At 52.7% G+C, this 19,285-nt stretch overlaps 3 protein-coding genes across 5 annotated transcripts in view; 2 read left to right on the forward strand and 1 right to left on the reverse strand.

The window, feature by feature from the left end:
• The window catches only part of Zswim5 (zinc finger SWIM-type containing 5), a 104,853-nt gene extending 100,373 nt beyond the window's left edge, over positions 1–4,480 (forward strand). The window contains exon 14 of the mRNA XM_055618534.1: positions 718–4,480. Coding sequence (XP_055474509.1) covers positions 718–1,580 — 863 coding nt within the window. The 3' untranslated portion in view covers positions 1,581–4,480. The remainder of the gene's footprint in view (positions 1–717) is intronic.
• Urod (uroporphyrinogen decarboxylase) lies at positions 4,395–10,396 on the reverse strand. 3 transcript variants are annotated; one of them, XM_055618536.1, is made up of 10 exons: positions 10,325–10,396; positions 8,371–8,483; positions 8,171–8,250; positions 8,034–8,096; positions 7,622–7,819; positions 7,375–7,536; positions 5,977–6,114; positions 5,721–5,821; positions 5,559–5,625; positions 4,395–4,632 (listed from the first exon to the last, which is right to left on the reverse strand). In XM_055618536.1, the coding sequence occupies exons 1-10, from the start codon at positions 10,339–10,341 to the stop codon at positions 4,471–4,473; spliced, it is 1,101 nt and encodes a 366-aa protein (XP_055474511.1). In that variant the 5' UTR covers positions 10,342–10,396; the 3' UTR covers positions 4,395–4,470. The 3 variants fall into 3 exon arrangements, with proteins under 3 accessions (XP_055474511.1, XP_055474510.1, XP_055474513.1); XM_055618535.1 differs by lacking the exon at positions 10,325–10,396 and adding an exon at positions 9,121–9,201; XM_055618538.1 differs by lacking the exon at positions 10,325–10,396 and adding an exon at positions 8,984–9,055.
• Hectd3 (HECT domain E3 ubiquitin protein ligase 3) lies at positions 10,340–18,767 on the forward strand. The gene is made up of 21 exons (XM_055618533.1): positions 10,340–10,708; positions 10,905–11,065; positions 11,300–11,392; positions 11,469–11,604; positions 11,852–11,967; positions 12,058–12,171; positions 12,307–12,389; positions 12,769–12,934; positions 13,335–13,416; positions 14,194–14,376; positions 14,520–14,572; positions 14,733–14,797; positions 14,882–14,985; positions 15,225–15,344; positions 15,444–15,533; positions 16,729–16,935; positions 17,134–17,263; positions 17,353–17,427; positions 17,542–17,623; positions 17,711–17,782; positions 17,881–18,767. The coding sequence occupies exons 1-21, from the start codon at positions 10,340–10,342 to the stop codon at positions 17,963–17,965; spliced, it is 2,586 nt and encodes an 861-aa protein (XP_055474508.1). The 3' UTR covers positions 17,966–18,767.
• Positions 18,768–19,285: the final 518 nt, after the last annotated feature.

A 19,285-nucleotide genomic window follows, 5' to 3' on the forward strand; every position in this document is an offset into this window, starting at 1 on the left:
TGAGTCTCCTGCCTCCCTCTTCCCCCTGGGGAGTTTGAAGGCTCAACTTTTGGGACAATGACAACGAATCCTTAGAGCTGTCATATTTCTATTCCTGGTGGCATGGGGAAGGATGCACTACTAGGAGAAGAGGGCCTTCGTTCAGCCAGCCTAAGCCCTCATTGCTTGGACCATATCCTGATGTCAGTAGCAGTTTGAGCCTCTGTGATTAGAAACAGCTGAGAGGATGCATTGTCAGCCACCATTCCTCATGTGCTCCCTTGGGAGGGAGTTGGCTCAGTGGTTTGGTCCCAGTCTCTGTCTATGCTTCTGAAAAATCACAAACAATTTGGAGGGCTGGGAACCATTCTAGAACCCAAGCCCAGCTAAGCCTCTACCTAGAGGCCCTACTTCAGCTAGAACCCCCAGGGAAACTTAGGGCCCCACCATGAGACAGACAAACCTGGGAGTCTGTTGCTTCATCTTTATGAAGGGCTAAGAATGCAGCAGAGACCTTCAGCTCTCTGGCCTGGGAAGGAAGGGATGGGAAGAGACACCAAACAGGGTCTGGCCATTTGGGATGCTCCCCTTGCTCTGGTTTGCCTCAGATTATCTCAAGGCTGCCGAGGAGGAGGGAAAACTCCTCTCTGCAGGCCAAGTTCAGACCCCAAATGGTAATCTGGGCAGACTTGGATGGAGACCAAGTAGCCACTGCTGAGCTCAGGCTCTCCCTGACAGGTGTGCGGGCCCTGGTGAGCATCTTGCAGAGCTGGTACACACTCTTCACCCCTACCGAGGCTACAAGTATTGTGGCTGCCACAGCTGTATCCCACACCACTATCCTGCGCCTCAGTCTTGACTACCCACAGCGGGAGGAACTGGCTAGCTGTGCCCGCACGCTGGCCCTGCAGTGTGCTATGAAGGATCCACAGAGCTGTGCCTTATCAGCTCTTACACTCTGTGAGAAAGACCACATTGCCTTTGAGGCAGCCTACCAGATTGCCATTGATGCTGCTGCTGGTGGCATGACTCACTCGCAGCTGTTCACTATTGCCCGCTACATGGAGCTCCGTGGCTACCCGCTACGTGCCTTCAAGCTGGCCTCACTGGCCATGAGCCATCTTAACCTGGCCTACAACCAGGACACCCATCCGGCCATCAATGATGTGCTCTGGGCTTGTGCTCTCAGCCACTCTCTGGGAAAGAATGAACTGGCAGCTCTCATCCCCCTGGTGGTGAAGAGTGTGCACTGTGCCACGGTGCTTTCCGATATCCTGCGTCGGTGCACAGTGACTGCACCAGGCCTGGCCGGCATCCCAGGCCGCCGCAGCTCTGGAAAGCTCATGTCAACGGATAAAGCACCACTGCGCCAGCTACTGGATGCCACCATCAATGCCTATATCAACACCACACACTCCCGTCTGACACACATCAGTCCGCGCCACTACGGAGAGTTCATCGAGTTCCTGAGCAAGGCTCGGGAGACCTTCCTTCTGCCCCAGGATGGTCACTTGCAATTTGCCCAATTCATTGACAACCTCAAACAGATTTACAAAGGCAAGAAGAAGTTGATGCTGCTGGTTCGGGAGCGCTTTGGCTGAGGAAGTGGATAGCTTGCTGCCAGGGCAGCCTGGGCTCCCAGGTCAGGACAAGGACTCTGAAACATCTGTCTACCCTGAGAGGACTCTGAGCACTTGTGGCTGAGCCAAAAGTACCCCAGACCTAAGAATGGGGAGAGTCCAACTTTAGCCAGTATTCCTGCTTTGGCAAGCTTCTTACTCCAGCCCCACTGTTCCTGGAGGAGCTGGGCCCTGCAGACCGATCAGAAGCCCCCACAACATGTCACCTCACGCCCCTATATCCTGCGTGTCCTGGCCATTGGCCCTCCCTTGGCAAACACAGAACACTGTTCCGTCTCAGGGATTGCTTAACCAGAGAAACAGAAGCATTTATGGTACTGTACATACTATAGTATATGTGTTGTCAAGCATTGTAAAGCTGTAACTATTTATAATTCCAACTCTGATTTGATGGGCACTTCAAGTAGCTGTGAGTGGGAGGATAGGCTTGTTTTCTGAGGAGACTCGCACCATTTCTCAGGTTTCCCATACAGAGTATATGCTGTTGGCAGTGGATAAGTGAGGTGGCAGGGAGAAAAATGGACAGTTAAAATCCAAGTCTTGTCTGTGCAGAAACTGTGGCCTGCAGATAGGACAACTAGCCTAGTGGTCATTGAGGGGCAGAGGTCAAGACTGGCTTAGACACTTGTCTCACAAAGTTGTGAACACTGAAGCTCCTGCCTCTCCCTCACATGCTCCAAGAGCCTGATAAACACCCGAATAACAAGTGCATGGAGAAGACGAAGGTCTAGGAAGCCACTGAGCTTACAGATACATCTGCTCTGGTCACCTTTATGTTAGAGAATCTGCTTTCATCCCCAGTTTGTATGTGTGAATATCTGTATGGATATGTGTTTATGTATACATATGTGCATGCTGTGTCTGTTCTATTTGTGTTTATTATGTGACATGTTAGACTGTGGGTATTTGCTGTTTCATTTCTGTGTGTGTGTGATAATGCATACCTACGTATTAAGTATACTCATGTCTCCATGTTTAGTGTCTGTGTATCTAGGCTCACACGGGTACCTGTGTATAAACATGTCTGTGTGTGAGTGTATGCTTGCTAACCATGATGTGTCTTTATGTGAGTGATCTCTCCATGTAGTCTGACCTTGTCTTCATGCTTGGGGATCTGCATGAGTGTGCCTTCTTTCTGCCAGCTCTCTCTTGCCCATTCCTGTCTCTTGCTGGCTGAACATTGTTACCCATCTCTGCACCTCCTCTATCTACCTTCTCTCAGCAAACACGTTTCTGAGCACCTGTGTCCCTCTGCCAATAAGACTGGCCACTTCCACTCCATGGTTCTTACACAAACTTGTTTTCTTCCCCTGACTCTCTACCTCAAACTTCCTCTGCCTACTTTCATCGTAGTCCCATTGGTAGCTAACTTGGAGGCTGAGGCTGGTATTCCTTTAGCCTTGTCCTTCCTAATTTCTAGTCCTAGTGGGTAACCCCCATGTGAGCCTATGCTGACCGCCAGTGTATCACATTCCTGCTACTTCATGACCCCTGTGCTTAGCCTGGAATTATAGGAGGTAGCAAGGCACTCAGAAGAATCAGTTGGCTGCAGGTGTCTTCAGTGTTTACTGTTTTGTGTCTTAGTTCCTGAGTTGAGTGGGGTTTATAGGGAAGGGGTGATGTAGCTAGAATATGAACTAAGGACCTTTCTGTCTGATTTACTTTATTTTTCTCTTTGGAAAACTACTTGTCATCTTTTTTATTCCAAACTGACCAGTAAGTTGTATTCGCTGTTTGTGGCTACTAATGTGTTACTGTTCAGCCAAGGGCCCCTACACTATCTCAGCCCAATGGGTTGGCAAAAAAAAAAAAGCCACCCCCATTTCTGTATCATGACTTCCCTTTTTTAGCAAGTATGTGAACTCAGTGCTTTTCTATGAATAAACCATGGATAACAGAAAAGATTTTTCTAAAAGCAGAAATTGTGTTTTCTCAGTAGATGAAGCCCGTCTCTCCTTGGATGGGACAGGGAGCTGGTTGGGCCTAAGCAGAAATGTACAATAATGGACAGATGGAAGGTTTCCTTGTGTCACACCCATCTCCATAGCTCTAAGGCACCTCAAAACCTTGTCCTGGGAAACAGTCATGTCATAATGTCACATGATAAGCAAGATTCTGAGAAACTCACTGGGTATGCTCAGAAAATAATGCACAATGAACTTAAGTGCCAGGGTCTGTTTGGCTTCAGAGATCTTTTAGCCTTGTTGTGGGACTAGCCTCAGGCTCCAATCCTAAGCAGCTTAGACCTGTGTCTTTCTGCCCTCCCACGCTATGGTAGCAAAGCTAGTCTCCTTAGCTGCTGTTTACCTAGACCCCATCTTCCCCTCCTGAACTCCAAAGTGTTTCAGCTTCTTCTGTTCCCTTTTTAATCTATCTTCTGTGTCCTTCAGAGACACAGAGCCCTGTTATAGGGCTCCTGATTCTTTGTCTATAAACGTCATAGCCCAGCTCTCTGGAAAGCTGCACCCATATGATGTCACCCTTGGGCTTGGCTGGCTGGTGGCATAGCGGTAGTGTGAGCTGCTGTTACGGCTGTAGGGCATGTGCACTGACACCCGAGTCCTGAGACCTGTGGGAGCCAAGGAGCCGGGCCGGGTGGCACACACCTCTAACCCCAGCACTTGAGAGGCAGAGGTAGGTAGATCTATGTGAGTTTGAGGGTGTGTGTGTGTGTGTGTGTGTGTGTGTGTGTGTATGTGTGTGTGTAAGATGGGGGGTGGGCTTCAGAAGAAACTAAGGATAAGGACATAAACCTTTACAAAAAAAGAAACATGCTGCACTCCAAACTCTGGAAGTTTTATTCTCCTGGAAACAATCTGTGTTGGTGGCACTTGAGCAGAAAGGCACATACTTAATTCTGTCGAAGCAGACGTGAATGTTTGTGTACAGCATCCACAAAGGCTCCTACTCGTTCTGGGTCCATGTCAGGGTAAAGCCCGTGCCCTAGGTTGGCGATGTAGCGTTGTGGCCCAAAGTCGTCCAACATCTGCCGCACCAATTGACCAATCTCCTCCTAGAGAACCAGGAGGGCACTGTAGGAGAGGCCAGCAAGGCTCTGTCCTCCCTTCGCACAATAGTGACGCACATATATGCTTCTAAGTGTTATTGTCGTTATTTAACAAGGTTATCAGCCATTAAGAAAACAGAAGTGAGGAACCTGTGAGATGGCTCAGCAGATAGGGTGCTTGCTGTGCAACCCTGAAGACCTCAGTTCAGTCCCTGGGACCCAAATAAAGGTAGAAGATAACTGACCCCACAGAGCTGTCCTCTAACCTCCACTTATGCGCCAAATGCACAACAGTAATAAAAAGATGCATTTTACCAAACAAAATGAGAGATGGCTGTGGTGGAGTATATCTGTAATCTTAGCACTTTAGGAGGTAGAGGGAGGAAGATGAGTTCAAGACCAACCTCAGCTACACAGTGAGTTTGAAGCCAACCTGGGCTGCGTGAGACTCTGTCTCAGAAAAAGTGTGGATGTGGGAATTTAACTCAGTGGTAAAAAGCTTGCCTAGCAAGCACAAGGCCCTGGGTGGGGCCCTTAGCTCCAAGGGGTGATAGTGGGGGGGTACAAAGGAACAGCCACAAAAATAAATTTTAAATATTTCCTGCTTTCTGCCAGGTGGTGGTGGCATATGCTTTTAATTCCAGTACTTGGGAGGCAGAGGCAGACGGATCTGTGAGTTTGAGGCCAGCCTGGTCTACAGAGCGAGTTCCAGGACAGGCAAGGCTACACAGAGAAACCCTGTCTCAAAAACACCAAACAAACAAACAAAAACCCCAACAACAACAAAAACAAATCCTGCTTTCTGAGGGTTTACGTTGTGTGTATAGAATAAAGGTGGGAGAAAAGTACAATAAAACCACATACACGTGATAACCCAACCATTGCACGGTTCAGAGAGAACACCTTGTACACAATGCAGGGCCATTTCTTACCTCAGGTGCATACAAAGCACAGGGATCCAGGTTCCCCTGCAAGGTCACGGTCTTTCCCACGCGCTCCCTGGAAGCAGAACCAGTGCCACGTTCTCATCACTGCGTATTTGGGGTTGTTATCCTTCCACCTCAGCCTCTAGGCCCCACTCCTCTATCACTCACCTGGCTTTCTTTGGAGACACTGTCCAGTCAAGCCCAACTACCTCATAGCCAGCCTGGGCCAGCTCTTCCAGGGCAAAATGTCCATCCTTAGCAAAGATGATCTGGAGAAAAAGAGCAGATCTCTGACACTAAGCCTTGCTGTGCCCGGTAGCCTTTCTTGGCTGTGCTTCTCCTGCCCTCCAGTGGTGACTTCAGTCCATGCAGGGCTTAGCCCCCAAAGTGCTACAACCTTCACTCAACCTGTGCCAGTCCTCACCATGGGCACAGGTGCCAGACCTGCCTTCTGCAACCCAGCCTTCACTCGCTTGGCCACATCACGGATGTAGGGCAGTGCAAACTTGTTGAAGAGCGCTGAGCCAAGATGTCCTGCATGGGACTCAAAGAGCTGCAATGCCTATAGACAGGCAATAAGAAAAATGAATGTGACACAGAGGAATGTGATTACAGAGGAAGTACCTCAGGCCCTGTATACACTTATCTCTTTTTTTTTTTTCACTTTAGTTATTTATTTTTTTAATTACACTTTATTCACTTTGTATCCCCCCATAAGCCCCTCCCTCCTCCCTTCCTGGTCCCACCCTCCCTTCCCCTTCTTCACGAATGCCCCTCCCCAAGTCCACTGCTAGGGAGGTCCTCCTCTCCTTCCTTCTGATCTTATTCTATCAGATCACATCAGGAGTGGTTGCATTGTCATCTTCTGTGGCCTGGTAAGACTGCTCTCCCCTCAGGGGGAGGTGATCAAAGAGCAGGCCAATCAGATTATGTCAGAGGCAGTCCCTCTTCCCATTACTATGGAACCCACTTGGACACTAAACTGCCATGGGCTACATCTGTGCAGGGGTTCTAGGTCATCTCCATGCCTGGTACTTGGTTGGAGTATGAGTCTCTGGGAAGACCCCTGTGTTCTGTTGCTCTCCTTGTGGGTACACTTATTTCTTAATTCTCCTTAGGTGACTTTAAACCCTGACACATTCTCTGAGGCTAGGAGCTCAATTCCAGATTTCGCCTTAAAAGAAAAAAAAGCCGGGCATTGGTGGCTCATGCCTTTAACCCCAGCACTTAGGAAACAGAGCCAGGCCTGGTCAAGTTCCTGATCCAGTTCTAGAACAGCCAGGGCTACACAGAGAAACCAATAAAAGAAAGAAAACAGCTGGGTAATGGTGCACACAACTTTAAGCCCAGCACTTGGGAGGCAGAAGCAGATGGATTAAAAAAAAAAAAAAAAAAGTTTTACCTTCTCCAGATCCTAGCAGCAGCTTCAATCTCCAAATAGTCAGACTTTTAAGTCCTGCTGACAGCTTCAGAAAGGGCTTAGAATCTAAATGGTTCTCAACCTGTGGGTCACAACCCTTTGGAGTAGACCAACCGTTTTACAGGGGTCACATATCAGATATCCTGCATATCAGATCTTTACATTACTGTTCACAACAGTGGCAAAATTACAGTTACAAAGTAGCAACAAAATAATTTTATGGTTGGGAGTCACCACACCATGAGGAACTATATTAGAGGGTCGCAGGAAGGTGGGGGACCACTTAGATAATCCGGCCAGATCACTGGAGGAAAAGTAATGTCCCTGCTCTCTGCAGTTTCGGCAGCTGTTGCTTTGGGTGCTGACAGACCACGCTACAGCCTTAAGTCCCTTAGGACTCACCTGAGCACCTGCAGCCACTTGTCCTATCAGATATGGGACCAGCGCATCAGTGAGTATGCCAAGCAGCTTGTGGCTGGCCTGTGGCCTTTGGTAGAGCCATCGCTTGGCCTGAGCCATGGTGCTGGAACTGCCACCTTCAACCATGTATGTCATCAGGGTCCACTGCAGAAGAATACATATTCTTGTCTATCCCAGACCTACCAGACTGACCTCGTCATACCCCAGCCCACACCCTGTGCGGAATTACCGGAGCTCCGGCAAAGCCAATCAGTGGCACACGTCCAGCCAGCTGTTGCCGGGTAAGGGTGATGGCTTGGAACACATAGCCCAACTCTGAAGCCACATCTGCTGGATCCCGAAGACGATCGAGGTCCTGCTCTTCTCTTAATGGCTCTGGGAAGCTGGGTCCTTTGCCAGGTATCATGGTCACCTCCATGCCCAGCGCCTTGAAGGGAATGAAATATCTGGGTTCACAACCTAGAACTCAGAGGAAAAGGTTCTGTTCAACCCGGTGACAAGAAAAGGAAAGAAAATGAAAACCCCAGCAAACTCTAGTATTTCCCTCTACCCATTTATGTATTTATCTTGAAGCCCCGACAGGACAGGATTCTCTGCCCCTGCCTTCTTTTAAGCTACTTTCCGGGATGGGGATTGAGAACCTGGGGTACAACAAGGATGTCAGAGAAGATGATGGCAGCATCCAGAGGGAACCTTCGCAGTGGCTGTAGGGAATAGCAAATAGGTTAGTAAAGCAACACACCGAGGGCATAAATCCCGCCCTCTGTGTAGCCCTCACCTGAAGAGTCAGCTCACAGCAAGCCTCAGGAGAGCGACAGGTACTGAAGAAGTCCTGGGCAGCCCTGGTTTCCCTAAACTCTACAAAAAGAGAGGTAGGACAGGACTCGACATGAGGTCTTCCAAAGTTACCATCTTCCCCTGAAGAACTTCATCTTCTAGAGTTTCAAGTTTCATCTAGGCCATAGCTTTGGCCCTGACCTGGTAAGTAGCGTCCTGCTTGTCGCATGCACCAAACCGGAGTGTAGTCTGTTTCCTCTCCCCACGCTGCTCTCAGGAACGTGTCATTCTTCAGCTCTGGAAAATTCTGGAGCCTAGCGATCAGGTGGAGGGTAGAGGTGGGAGTAAATGTCATTATGCTAGACTGGGGTTTGGGGAAGGCTCGGGTTCATCCAGGCCACTATCTGCCGCCTCCAGGCCCGCTTGCAAACCATGGCTCCCCACCCATTCCGCCTCCTTCTTATCAGGTGGCACACAAGCCTCCAGGAGAGGGAACCCCACACTAGGGCCTCTTTCCTACACAACTGTCCACTTTCCCAAACTCAAAGAACTGTACAAACTAGAGGAATGGAATGAAAATCCAGTAAGGAGAGTTTGGGGAGAAAGGAGTTAATCTCGGGAACAGGGCCGCCAGCTTCTGAAGCGGCCCAAGTTTTGATCCCCAAAACGAGAGAGAAAGATCAGAGTTGACGGTCCCAGCTGCTAGTTAGAAGTTCTGAGTGTCCTCGAAAAGAAAGTCTCGGAACGCCGTCCCCAAAGTAGTCAGTCCCTGGAATAAACACTAGGAAGAGGGGGCAGGTTGCCGGGAAGGTACCGTTCCATGATTGGAAGATTTGGAATCTCAACGAACTGGGTTCGTACTTGGAGATGTCCGGAAAAAATAAGAGCCCTAAATTGGAAGGCTCGGATCTGAAAGCAGCGTAGTCCCAGGCCGTGCAGCGGAAAACTCACCCGGCCCCGTTCGCCTCCATGGTAAACAGTAACTGAGCGGTCAGGGCTTTAACCCGAGTCTCCGCCCCGCAGCCCAGGCCCCGCCCCTTCCCAAAGAGACTCTCGGGCGTCGCCATCTTGAGGGCCACGTGACCAACCCAGTGACAGCTCTGGGGCTGTCCTCCCTGATGCCCGTAGGACCCCAACAATTTTTCACCGTAAAGTCCACTGTTGCGACGCAGTCACAAAGGACCCAAAGAGAAATGACCTCTCAGTACGCGTTAAGGTGGCGTGAGAAAAAAATTCTCATCTGTGGCCTGACATCCTGAAGACTTAGCTCTCACTCCCACCCATGAGTGGGAGGCCTGGCAAACAGGTGGTGCAAAGGCTGTGCGCGAACTGAAGATTCATGCTCTGCATTGACATTACCCAAAATGTGTAGGAATGACAAGAGTGCTCTACCAATCGTTTGGGAAACTAGAACTCGGCGATCACACTTAAGGGCTCCTGAGATTAGAAGCAACAAACAGCACCTATCCAGAGTGACTGAACCATCCCCGACACCGGCGGGACGGTGTCGTTCTGCCGAACCTTTAGTCTCGCATCCCTTAGGATAGACCGTTGAAGGAATTTTAAAAGATTTCTCAAGCCGGGCGTGGCGGCTCACGCCTTCAATCCCCGCACTCAGGAGACAGAGGCAGGTGGATCTCTGAGTTGGAGGCCAGCCTGGTCTACAGAGTGAGTTCCAGGACAGCCAGAGCTGCACACACACGCACACACATGCACACACACGCACGCACACACTCTCCAATTGTAATATTCGTTAGGGACAGGAACACGAAAAGAAGAGGCCAACGTATCAGAAAAATTGCAGTTATTCGGAGTAGGTAGAACAGCGGCTTGAAGAACGATAGTAGGCACCAGCTTAAAGAAAGGATCACGAGCCTGAGCTCGGTATCAGCCTGGGCTACATAATGAGGCCCTGATTTTGAGCCTAATTTTGAGCCTAATTAATCTAAGGCCGGGGCGGGGGTGGTCACAAAACAGGAAACATCGTGGAGGGTCAGAGTACACCCGACAACACGGTGGCCCTCGGGTGTGCATTTAATCCAAAACATACGGTAACACAGGGTGGAGGGTGGGGCAGGGCGTGGTGGGAAGCGCAGCTTGCCACCCCCCTCCCCCCGTGCTGCTGTGGGGCAGGGTTTCCCTGGACCCGGCTCACCTCGGCGGCCGCACCATGGCTGGCCCCGGCCCCGGCGCGGCGCTTGAGTCCCCGCGGCAGCTCCTGGGCCGCGTGCGCTTCCTGGCCGAGGCGGCGCGCAGCCTCCGGGCCGGGCTGCCGCTGCCCGCGGCGCTGGCTTTCGTGCCGCGAGAGGTGCTCTACAAGCTTTACAAGGACCCGGCGGGACCGTCGCGCGTGCTGCTGCCTGTGTGGGAGGCAGAGGGCCTGGGGCTGCGTGTGGGTGCCACGGGCCCTACCCCGGGCACAGGCTCAGGACCGCTGCGCGCCGCCCGCGACAGCATAGAGCTCCGGCGAGGCGCCTGCGTGCGCACCACCGGCGAGGAGCTGTGCAACGGCCACGGGCTCTGGGTGAAGCTGACCAAGGTGCGCCCCGGCTGGTCGGGATCCCATAAAAGACCCCCTAGATCCAGCCAAAGCCCTGGTTGTTCCGCCCCCTTCTGCCACAGTGAACTGGCATTGCTGTCGGTGCTCTTTGCCCTGGGCTGGGCCGGGCGGATGGTGGAGCGGTTCCCTGATGCCTGTGCCCTGTCTCCTGTCCCCATCCGGCGCGCCCCTGCAGGAGCAGCTGGCCGAACACCTCACTGACTGCGGTCTGGACGAAGGCTGGCTGCTCGTGTGTCGCCCGGCGGAGGGCGGGGCCCGCCTCGTACCCATCGACACTCCGGACCACCTGCAGCGGCAGCAGCGGCTGTTCGGCGTGGACTACCGGCCGGTGCTCAGGTCCTGCAGCTGCTGTCTGGCGGGAGCCGAGGGTTTGGAAACAACCAAAATTCAAACCGTGGTTTGTGTGAGAGATGGGGGTGGAGGTGGGATAAGCAGAGGCCGAGATGGGACCGGAAGGGGCGTGAGGCTTCTCGAGGCTTGGGGCTGGCACTCCCGAGAAGGCTGCTGATCTCGGAGGTGGCGTCCCGTTGCCCGTGCCTGCTCCTCATTTGCCCTACTCTTTGCCCACAGATGGGAACAGGTGGTGGACTTGACATACTCACATCGTCTCGGGGCCAGGCCTCAGCCAGCAGAGGCCTGCACAGAAGCTGTACAAAGGCTACTGTGAGTTCCCGGGGTGGGGGGCGGGGGGCGGGGAAGGGCCTGAACCCAACCTAATTAGGGATTTGGGGTTGCTTAGCTACGTACCCCCAACGTGGACGTATGAGTGCGACGAGGACCTGATCCACTTCTTGTATGACCACCTGGGCAAAGAAGACGAGAACCTGGGCAGTGTGAAGCAGTATGTGGAGAGCATAGACGTCTCCTCCTACACGGTGGGTGCTGAGACTTCTGTGCCTAGATACAGTCACATCCCTCAGCGCAAGGTCCAGAACTCCCATCATTAAACGAGGGCCAAACTAACCTCCCTGCAGGCCATAACTAACCCCACTCCCCTGGGAACCCTTTTGAGAAACTCCAGACACCCTTCCTACCCCACACCCACCCCAACTCTACCGTTGCTCTGTTTCCTGGCCCAACACACATGCCCAGTGTGACTCCACCTCTCTGCCCCTTCCTCAGGAGGAGTTCAATGTGTCCTGCCTCACAGATAGCAATGCAGATACCTACTGGGAGAGTGACGGGTCCCAGTGCCAACACTGGGTACGACTAACCATGAAGAAAGGCACAATTGTCAAGTGAGTCGGCTCTGGGCAGGTCAGGGTGGGTGAGCCACATGCTGTGGGTGCCTGGAGTCTCACTTAGACACTCACACGCTGAGCCCTCAGGAAGCTGCTACTCACAGTGGATACCACAGATGACAACTTCATGCCGAAGCGGGTCGTGGTCTATGGGGGTGAAGGGGACAACCTGAAGAAGCTGAGTGACGTGAACATTGACGAGTGAGCAAGCTGGCCTGCGGTGGGAAGTGGGGGGTGACCCCGGCCATGGGGCCAAGCTCAGCTTGAGTGGAAGCCCGGGGGTCCCTGAAGGCCTGAGGCAGGACGTCTCTGAACTGCTTTGCACCTGTCTCCTAGGACCCTGATTGGGGATGTCTGTGTCCTAGAGGACATGAGCGTCCACCTTCCAATCATCGAGATCCGAATTGTTGAGTGTCGAGGTGGGCCTTATGGCTATTAGGGATGTGGAGGGGGGGCAGGCTGACAGTGTGGAGAGAAGGGAATGGATTTGGAACTAGGGTAAAGCTATGGGACCAGAGATAGATACACAGTGCTAGGTATAAGCCATAGATGTAGTTGGGCTCATCTAGAAAAGGAAATGGGTTGGGATCCACAGGTATTCCCTCAGCATAAAGATGGAACGAATGTGTGTATGTGTGTGTGTGTGTGAGAGAGAGAGAGAGAGAGATTCATGTGATAGAATCTCTGAAGCCTCTGTGGCTAACAGTGACAAAACGCCAACCGTTAGGAGCCATTCCCAGGTCTGAGGGCCTAGGAAGCAGCAGTCCCAGTGAATGACCACACTGACTCCATCCTCAGATGATGGGATTGATGTTCGTCTTCGAGGGGTCAAGATCAAGTCATCTAGACAGCGGGAGCTAGGGTTGAATGCAGACCTCTTCCAGCCGGCCAGTCTGGTGCGATATCCACGCCTGGAAGGCACTGACCCGGAAGTACTGTACCGAAGAGCTGTCCTTTTGCAGAGGTAGCTATGGTCCTGGCCCTGCCGGCCTCCCCTCCCCTCCCTAAGCCTTAGGAATCTTCATGGAGGAGGCCCCAAAGCCTAGTAAAAAGCTATTCTGCTTCAAGGACCAGTGCATCTCCTGAGCTTTGCTTCTGTCCCTGGGGATTAGAGGATGGGCTCTTACATTCATGCCAAACACTCTTTGATTTGGTTTGTCATAGTCCCTTATCGTCCCCTCCCCTGAACCCTCCTGCCCCAGACAGGATTTCTCTATGTAGCTCTGGCTGTACTGGAACATTCTCTGTCGACTAGGCTTGGCCTCGAACTCACAGAGATCTGCCTATTTTCTGGGATTAAAAGCATATATCACCACTGCCTGGCATCATCCATGCCAAACTCTTATCTTCACTCACTTTCACAGATTCATCAAGATCCTGGACAGTGTCCTCCACCACCTGGTCCCTGCATGGGACCACACCCTGGGCACCTTCAGTGAGATTAAGGTGAGTCTGGGCTCCTCCTTTCCATTCCAGTTATCTTCAGCAGAAAGTTCCTGGGACCCCTGTAGGACTAGACCCTTACTGGTTCTAGAAACCAAGAAGAAACCCAGACCCAGTAGTCGAAAAGTTAGTGTTTAAAGGGCTGTTTCCCAGACAGGCCTGTGAAATGTGCAATAGGAGAGGAGGAAAAGTATTGGCATGTGTAGCGCAGCCATTTGAAGGTTAAACAGTGGGTGCTGCAGCGGCCCCACGTGACTTGAGAAAACAATGCAGCTAGGAGTAAGTGTGATGTGGTGAGGCTGGAAAGGGGCTGAGAGGAAGCATAGTCGCCTCTCAGGAGCCTTGTGTAGCAGGCTGTGAAATAGGGACTTTTCTCTGGTCAGTGGAACTTTTAGAAAACTTGTAAAAGTAATGTTAGATTTGCGTTGTTTTATTTTGTTTTGGTTGGTTGGTTGGTTTTTTTGAGATAGGTTTCTCTGTGTAGCCCTGACTGTCCTGGAACTTGCTCAGGAAACTAAGCTGGCCTAGAACTCAGAGATGCACCTGCCTCTGCCTCCCAAGTGCTGGGATTAAAGACACGTGCCACCACCACCTGGCGTGCATTGTTGTTTTTTAAAAGTTCTCCTTCGAGGTTAGTTTAAGGAAAAAAGTAGAGGCAAGAACAAATGGACAAAGCTTAAGTGGAATGGTAGAACTGGGTCAGGCATAGAGGAAAGCCCCAGGGCCTAGACAGGAGCTGACCGCCCACTGATTCCTGCCCTGGCCACCTTTCCTCACCAGCAAGTGAAACAGTTCCTACTGCTGTCACGCCAGCGGCCCAGCCTGGTAGCACAGTGCCTGCGCGATTCAGAAAGCAGCAAGCCCAGCTTCATGCCCCGGCTATACATCAACCGCCGCCTTGCCATGGAACACCGTGCCTGCCCCTCTCGGGACCCTGCCTGCAAGAATGCCGTCTTCACCCAGGTCTGGACCGGGATTGACTGAGGGAGGGTCATTAAAGGGCTAGGGGTTTGGCCCAAGAGGGACTTGAGCAAGGTCTCTGGGCAAGAACAGAGACAGCTGTTTAATGTAGACTCCCCACAGCTCCCACTTCCCCTCTTCCCCAGGTTTATGAGGGCCTCAAGCCTTCTGACAAGTATGAAAAGCCCTTGGACTACAGGTATGGCGTGAGGGTAAGGGACTTGCCCAAGGCATGCATATACATCCACAGATGGCACCTGGCACCCTCACTATTGCCCCTCTGTAGTCCCTTTTCCTGGCCGGGTAATGTGCCTGAGCCCAGCCCTGGCACAGCCGAGATCCATCATGCCTCCTTACAGGTGGCCCATGCGCTATGACCAGTGGTGGGAATGTAAATTCATCGCCGAAGGCATCATTGACCAAGGTGAGGCCTTGACATGGGTCCCAGCTGTTGTCCCGGCAGAGTGCTAGCACCTTGTGGCACTCTGCGCCTCTCTTGTCACTTCAGGCGGTGGTTTCCGTGACAGCCTGGCAGATATGTCAGAAGAGCTGTGCCCCAGCTCAGCCGACACCCCTGTGCCTCTCCCCTTCTTTGTGCGCACGGCGAACCAGGTGATCGGCTCCCCACCCACCACCATTTGCTGTGTCTGCAAATCTCTGGAGAGGGCAGTGCAGGGTTTGAATCACCCGAGGCGCCCTCTGACGTGGGGGGGAGGGGGGAAGCATCCTTTGTACATTAGGAAGGAAGGTGGGGTGGGGAGCAGTCGACCTCTGGTGAAGTCTTTGGGGTACTCAAGATCGGAAAATCGGGTCTACCCCGTGCTCTGCTGACAGCTGTGTCTCTGGGGCAGGGCAATGGCACTGGTGAGGCCCGAGACATGTACGTGCCTAATCCCTCTTGCCGAGACTTTGCCAAGTATGAGTGGATCGGACAGCTGATGGGGGCCGCCCTTCGGGGTAAGGAGTTCCTGGTGAGTAACCCAGTCATCACCCCGCCAGCTGATCCAGGCCTCTCCAAAGAAGGGCCAGCGAAGCCGGACGGTTCGCTAAGAAGACGATTTGTCACACAGGTTCTGGCCCTGCCTGGGTTCGTGTGGAAGCAGCTGTCTGGTGAGGAGGTGAGCTGGAGCAAAGACTTCCCAGCCGTGGACTCCGTGCTGGTGAGTAGGCCTGGAGCCCTGTTTCTTCTGCCCAGAGGCACTGGGCCCCAGTAGAGTGTTCCCGCTCTAGTCCCCTCATCTCCCATGGCTGCATCTGATACCTTGGTTCTGGTAACTCCTGAAGCCCTTACCTCCCGCTCTCAAGTTCTTTTCTTAGCCTGGGCCGTATTTGCATCTGCCTCAAGAGGGCACATTTGAGCCTTGGGCTCTGCAGGCTCTTCCTTCACCTTACCCCCGCCCAAGGCCCTCGGCTCTAGGCTCAGAACTGCAACCCATCCACCTTTGCCCATGTCAGTGTCATCAGGGTGTTTTTGCGATTGTTCTGGGTTGTGCCTTTTTTTTTTTTTTTTTTTTTAAGCGTATGTGAGGGAGAGAGAGAGAAGGTAGGAACGTGCATCATGGTGCACAAGTAGAGGTCAGAGACAGCTTTTGGGAAGTGATTATTCCCATGTAGATCCCAGGGGTTGAACTCAGGGCATCAGACTTGGTGGCAAGTGCTTTTATGCACTGAACCGTCTGGCCAGCCCTGTTTTTGCTTCTTGCAGTAGGGTCTTATGTAATAGAGACTGTGTAGCTGAGGACAGCCTTGAACTCCTGGTCTTCCTGTTCCACCTCTTGAGTGCTGGGATTACAGGCACAGGCAACCACGCTTAGGGTCACCCTTCCCTCTTCTCCCCAGCACCCTGTCCAGTCTCTCCCTGGAATTAGTTTGTACGTCCATTCACTGCTGTCCTCAGGTGCAGGCCACCTTCCCTTCTGCCCCCTTGTGTGGTAAAAGCTAGTGTTCCTGTCTCTTCTCGTCCATTTCATTTCCCAGCGTAGTTTATTTCACTTTCCTTATTTAAATCATTTGATGGCTATGCTCTGGGCTTAGGACAGTGTGAGCCCGGAAAGGCCTTCTATGGCTCCTATATCTCAGCCATCTGACTCACAGTCAGGCTCTAGCTTTGGGCCTTTTGGTTTTTCAGTTTTATCAGTTTTCTCTTCTGACTTCCCTTGTGGCCAAGCCAATTCCCGGTTTTCACTTGGGTCAAGCCAGGTGCCATTTCTTGCAAGTGCCTTCCCTGACCTCCAGGGCTGGTTAGGTATCTTCTCCATGCCTTCACAGCCCTTTCTGGCCTCCACACTCCCCGTCACCCATGGGAAGAGACTGTCTCCCCAGAAAGCTGACATCCCTGCCTTCCCCCAACCTCAGGTAAAGCTCCTGGAAGTGATGGAAGGAATGGACAAGGAGACATTTGAGTTCAAGTTTGGGAAGGAGCTAACATTCACCACTGTACTGAGTGATCAGCAGGTCGTGGAGCTGATTCCTGGGGGCACGGGCATCACAGTGGGCTATGAGGACCGCTGTCGTTTCATCCAGCTGGTCCAGAAGGCACGGCTAGAGGAAAGCAAGGAGCAGGTATTAAGACAGGAGCTTTGGGCCTCCCGAGCCCCTTCCCTTAACAGCCAGAGCCCACTGGTAGGCCACCAATGTCAGCCCTGATGCTGGCTCCCACTGTAACTGTCCCTCTTTCCTGTTGGTCAGTGAGTACAGAGATGCCCCAGTGTGTGCCAAGTAGCGCCCTCTGTCCCAGCCAGGCTCTTCCCTCCTCCCTAGGTGGCAGCTATGCAGGCAGGTCTGCTGAAGGTGGTGCCACAGGCAGTGCTGGACTTGCTGACCTGGCAAGAGTTGGAAAAGAAGGTGTGTGGGGACCCGGAGGTCACTGTGGATGCTCTGCGCAAGCTCAGTGAGTTCTCGGTGATGGCAGTGAAGCCAAAGGGGAGGGACCTAAGGACTAGCAGAATGAGACCGAAGAATGGATTCTTGCCTTGGCAGCTCGGTTTGAGGACTTTGAACCATCTGACACAAGAGTGCAGTACTTTTGGGAGGCGCTGAACAATTTCACCAACGGTCAGTAGGGGGCAGAGCGCTGCCGGCACTGCCTTGGGGCGCAGCTGTGGACAGAAGAGGCGGGTTCAGGTTCGCCATCTGTGCAAACGCTAACTTTTCTTCTCCTGTACCCAGAGGACCGGAGCAGGTTCCTGCGCTTTGTCACTGGCCGCAGCCGCCTGCCAGCTCGGATTTACATCTACCCAGACAAACTGGGGTGAGTGTGAGCACAGAGAAGGGCCTGAGGTGCCTTCCACATATACACACCCCTCTTCCTAAATCTTTTACCCTTCATAACTCCCAGCTATGAGACCACCGACGCCCTGCCCGAGTCTTCCACCTGCTCCAGCACGCTCTTCCTCCCGCACTACGCCAGGTGAGCTGTCCTAGGTTCATGCCTGGGGTGATGTCCTCAGTGTGGAAGGGTGGCTGGCAGAGAGGCCTGATTAGCCACCTTCCTCCGCCCTCCTTTAGTGCCAAGGTATGTGAGGAGAAGCTCCGCTATGCCGCCTACAACTGTGTGGCCATCGACACCGACATGAGCCCCTGGGAGGAGTAAGGCTGTGCCTAAGCGCGCGACTGCTACCCTCACCCAGGCCAACCCCATCTGGGGCTCAGTGGAGGTGATAGGTTCAGAAAATGTCAGCACAGCGGGACCCTGCGCCTGTGTACGGTTGCAGTGGGGGCCATGAGTCAACACTGATGCTCCGGCCCCCACAGACCCACAAGCCCTGCTCGTGCTGGGGCTTGCATCCCCAGGCATTTAGCCTCTGTGAGGGGGAATCTTCCACAAGCCCAGCACAAGCTGCCAGGCCTGAGCTACTTGAAGGGGGCCACCTAGCTCCCCAACCATGGACTGTTTTTGGTTTCCCGTTTTCTCTCTTTGCTTCTAGCTTCAGCCATGGCTCAAAATATTTAAAAATTGGTAGGATGGTACTTTAAGCAAGGAGCCAAGGACAGATAGAGGGCATCTTCCTTGGTCATGGATCCCCAAGAATGAAGCCCCAGTTGGGTGTCCCATCCCTCGCATTCTAGGCTTCTTCCTTCCATAGCAGAGGTGTGTGAGCCCTGTCCTTCCTGTGGCTCAGAATGTACATACACTCAACATTCGGTCTTCACAGCAGCCAAAACTACCCTCCTCTGTGTCATGGCCCACCCAGCTCAGTATCTGCTCTTTCACGCCCAAGATTTCACAGCTGAGGACCCTCTGTCCTCTGAAATTTCAGTGATTCCCTGTTACCAGACTCTAAAATGGGCCTGGACGTTCTGAGGGTCACACCTGTCCAGCCCCCTCGAGGGCCTCCACGACACTTCTTTAAAAAGTCTTGTACATGGGGAGATTGAATAAATGAATGAATTCATTTCTTTAGAATGTGCTTTTTGGGGTCCCTACTAAACCCATGGTGCTCCTGGAGAATTGCTGTGTCCCGAAGAAGCCCTGAGGCCACTGCCCTACTGGCCGCAGGAAGGCATGTGCCTGGTGGGAGTGGTGGGGCTTCACCATGACACACAGTATGAGGACAGAGGCTGACATCTTCTGAGATGATTGCAGTGATTTGGCGCTTGGAGGCCCACTTGCAGAAGCCAGTGAGCAGAGGATGGCACATGGAGGGTAAGGCTGGGGTAGCTGGTAAGCCAGCCAGATCTTAACAGACTTGGAGCACCCATCTGCCCCAGGTGCTACACAGAGGTACCCAGACTCTTAGCCTCCTCTCACCCCAAGCACTCACACCCCCAAGCACAGTCCACTAGACAGTTGTCTTGGTGTGCTAACATGGCGTATGACAGTTGGTTGCCTATCAGAGCAGATCCTGCCCTAAACTCTTTCCCACTGTGCCCTCTGGAGCTCACACTGCCCTGAGAACGCCCTTTTACTGCC

Source organism: Psammomys obesus, unplaced genomic scaffold, assembly GCF_907164565.1.
Source record: "Psammomys obesus unplaced genomic scaffold, mPsaObe1.curated_primary_1811, whole genome shotgun sequence".
NCBI lineage: Eukaryota > Metazoa > Chordata > Mammalia > Rodentia > Muridae > Psammomys > Psammomys obesus.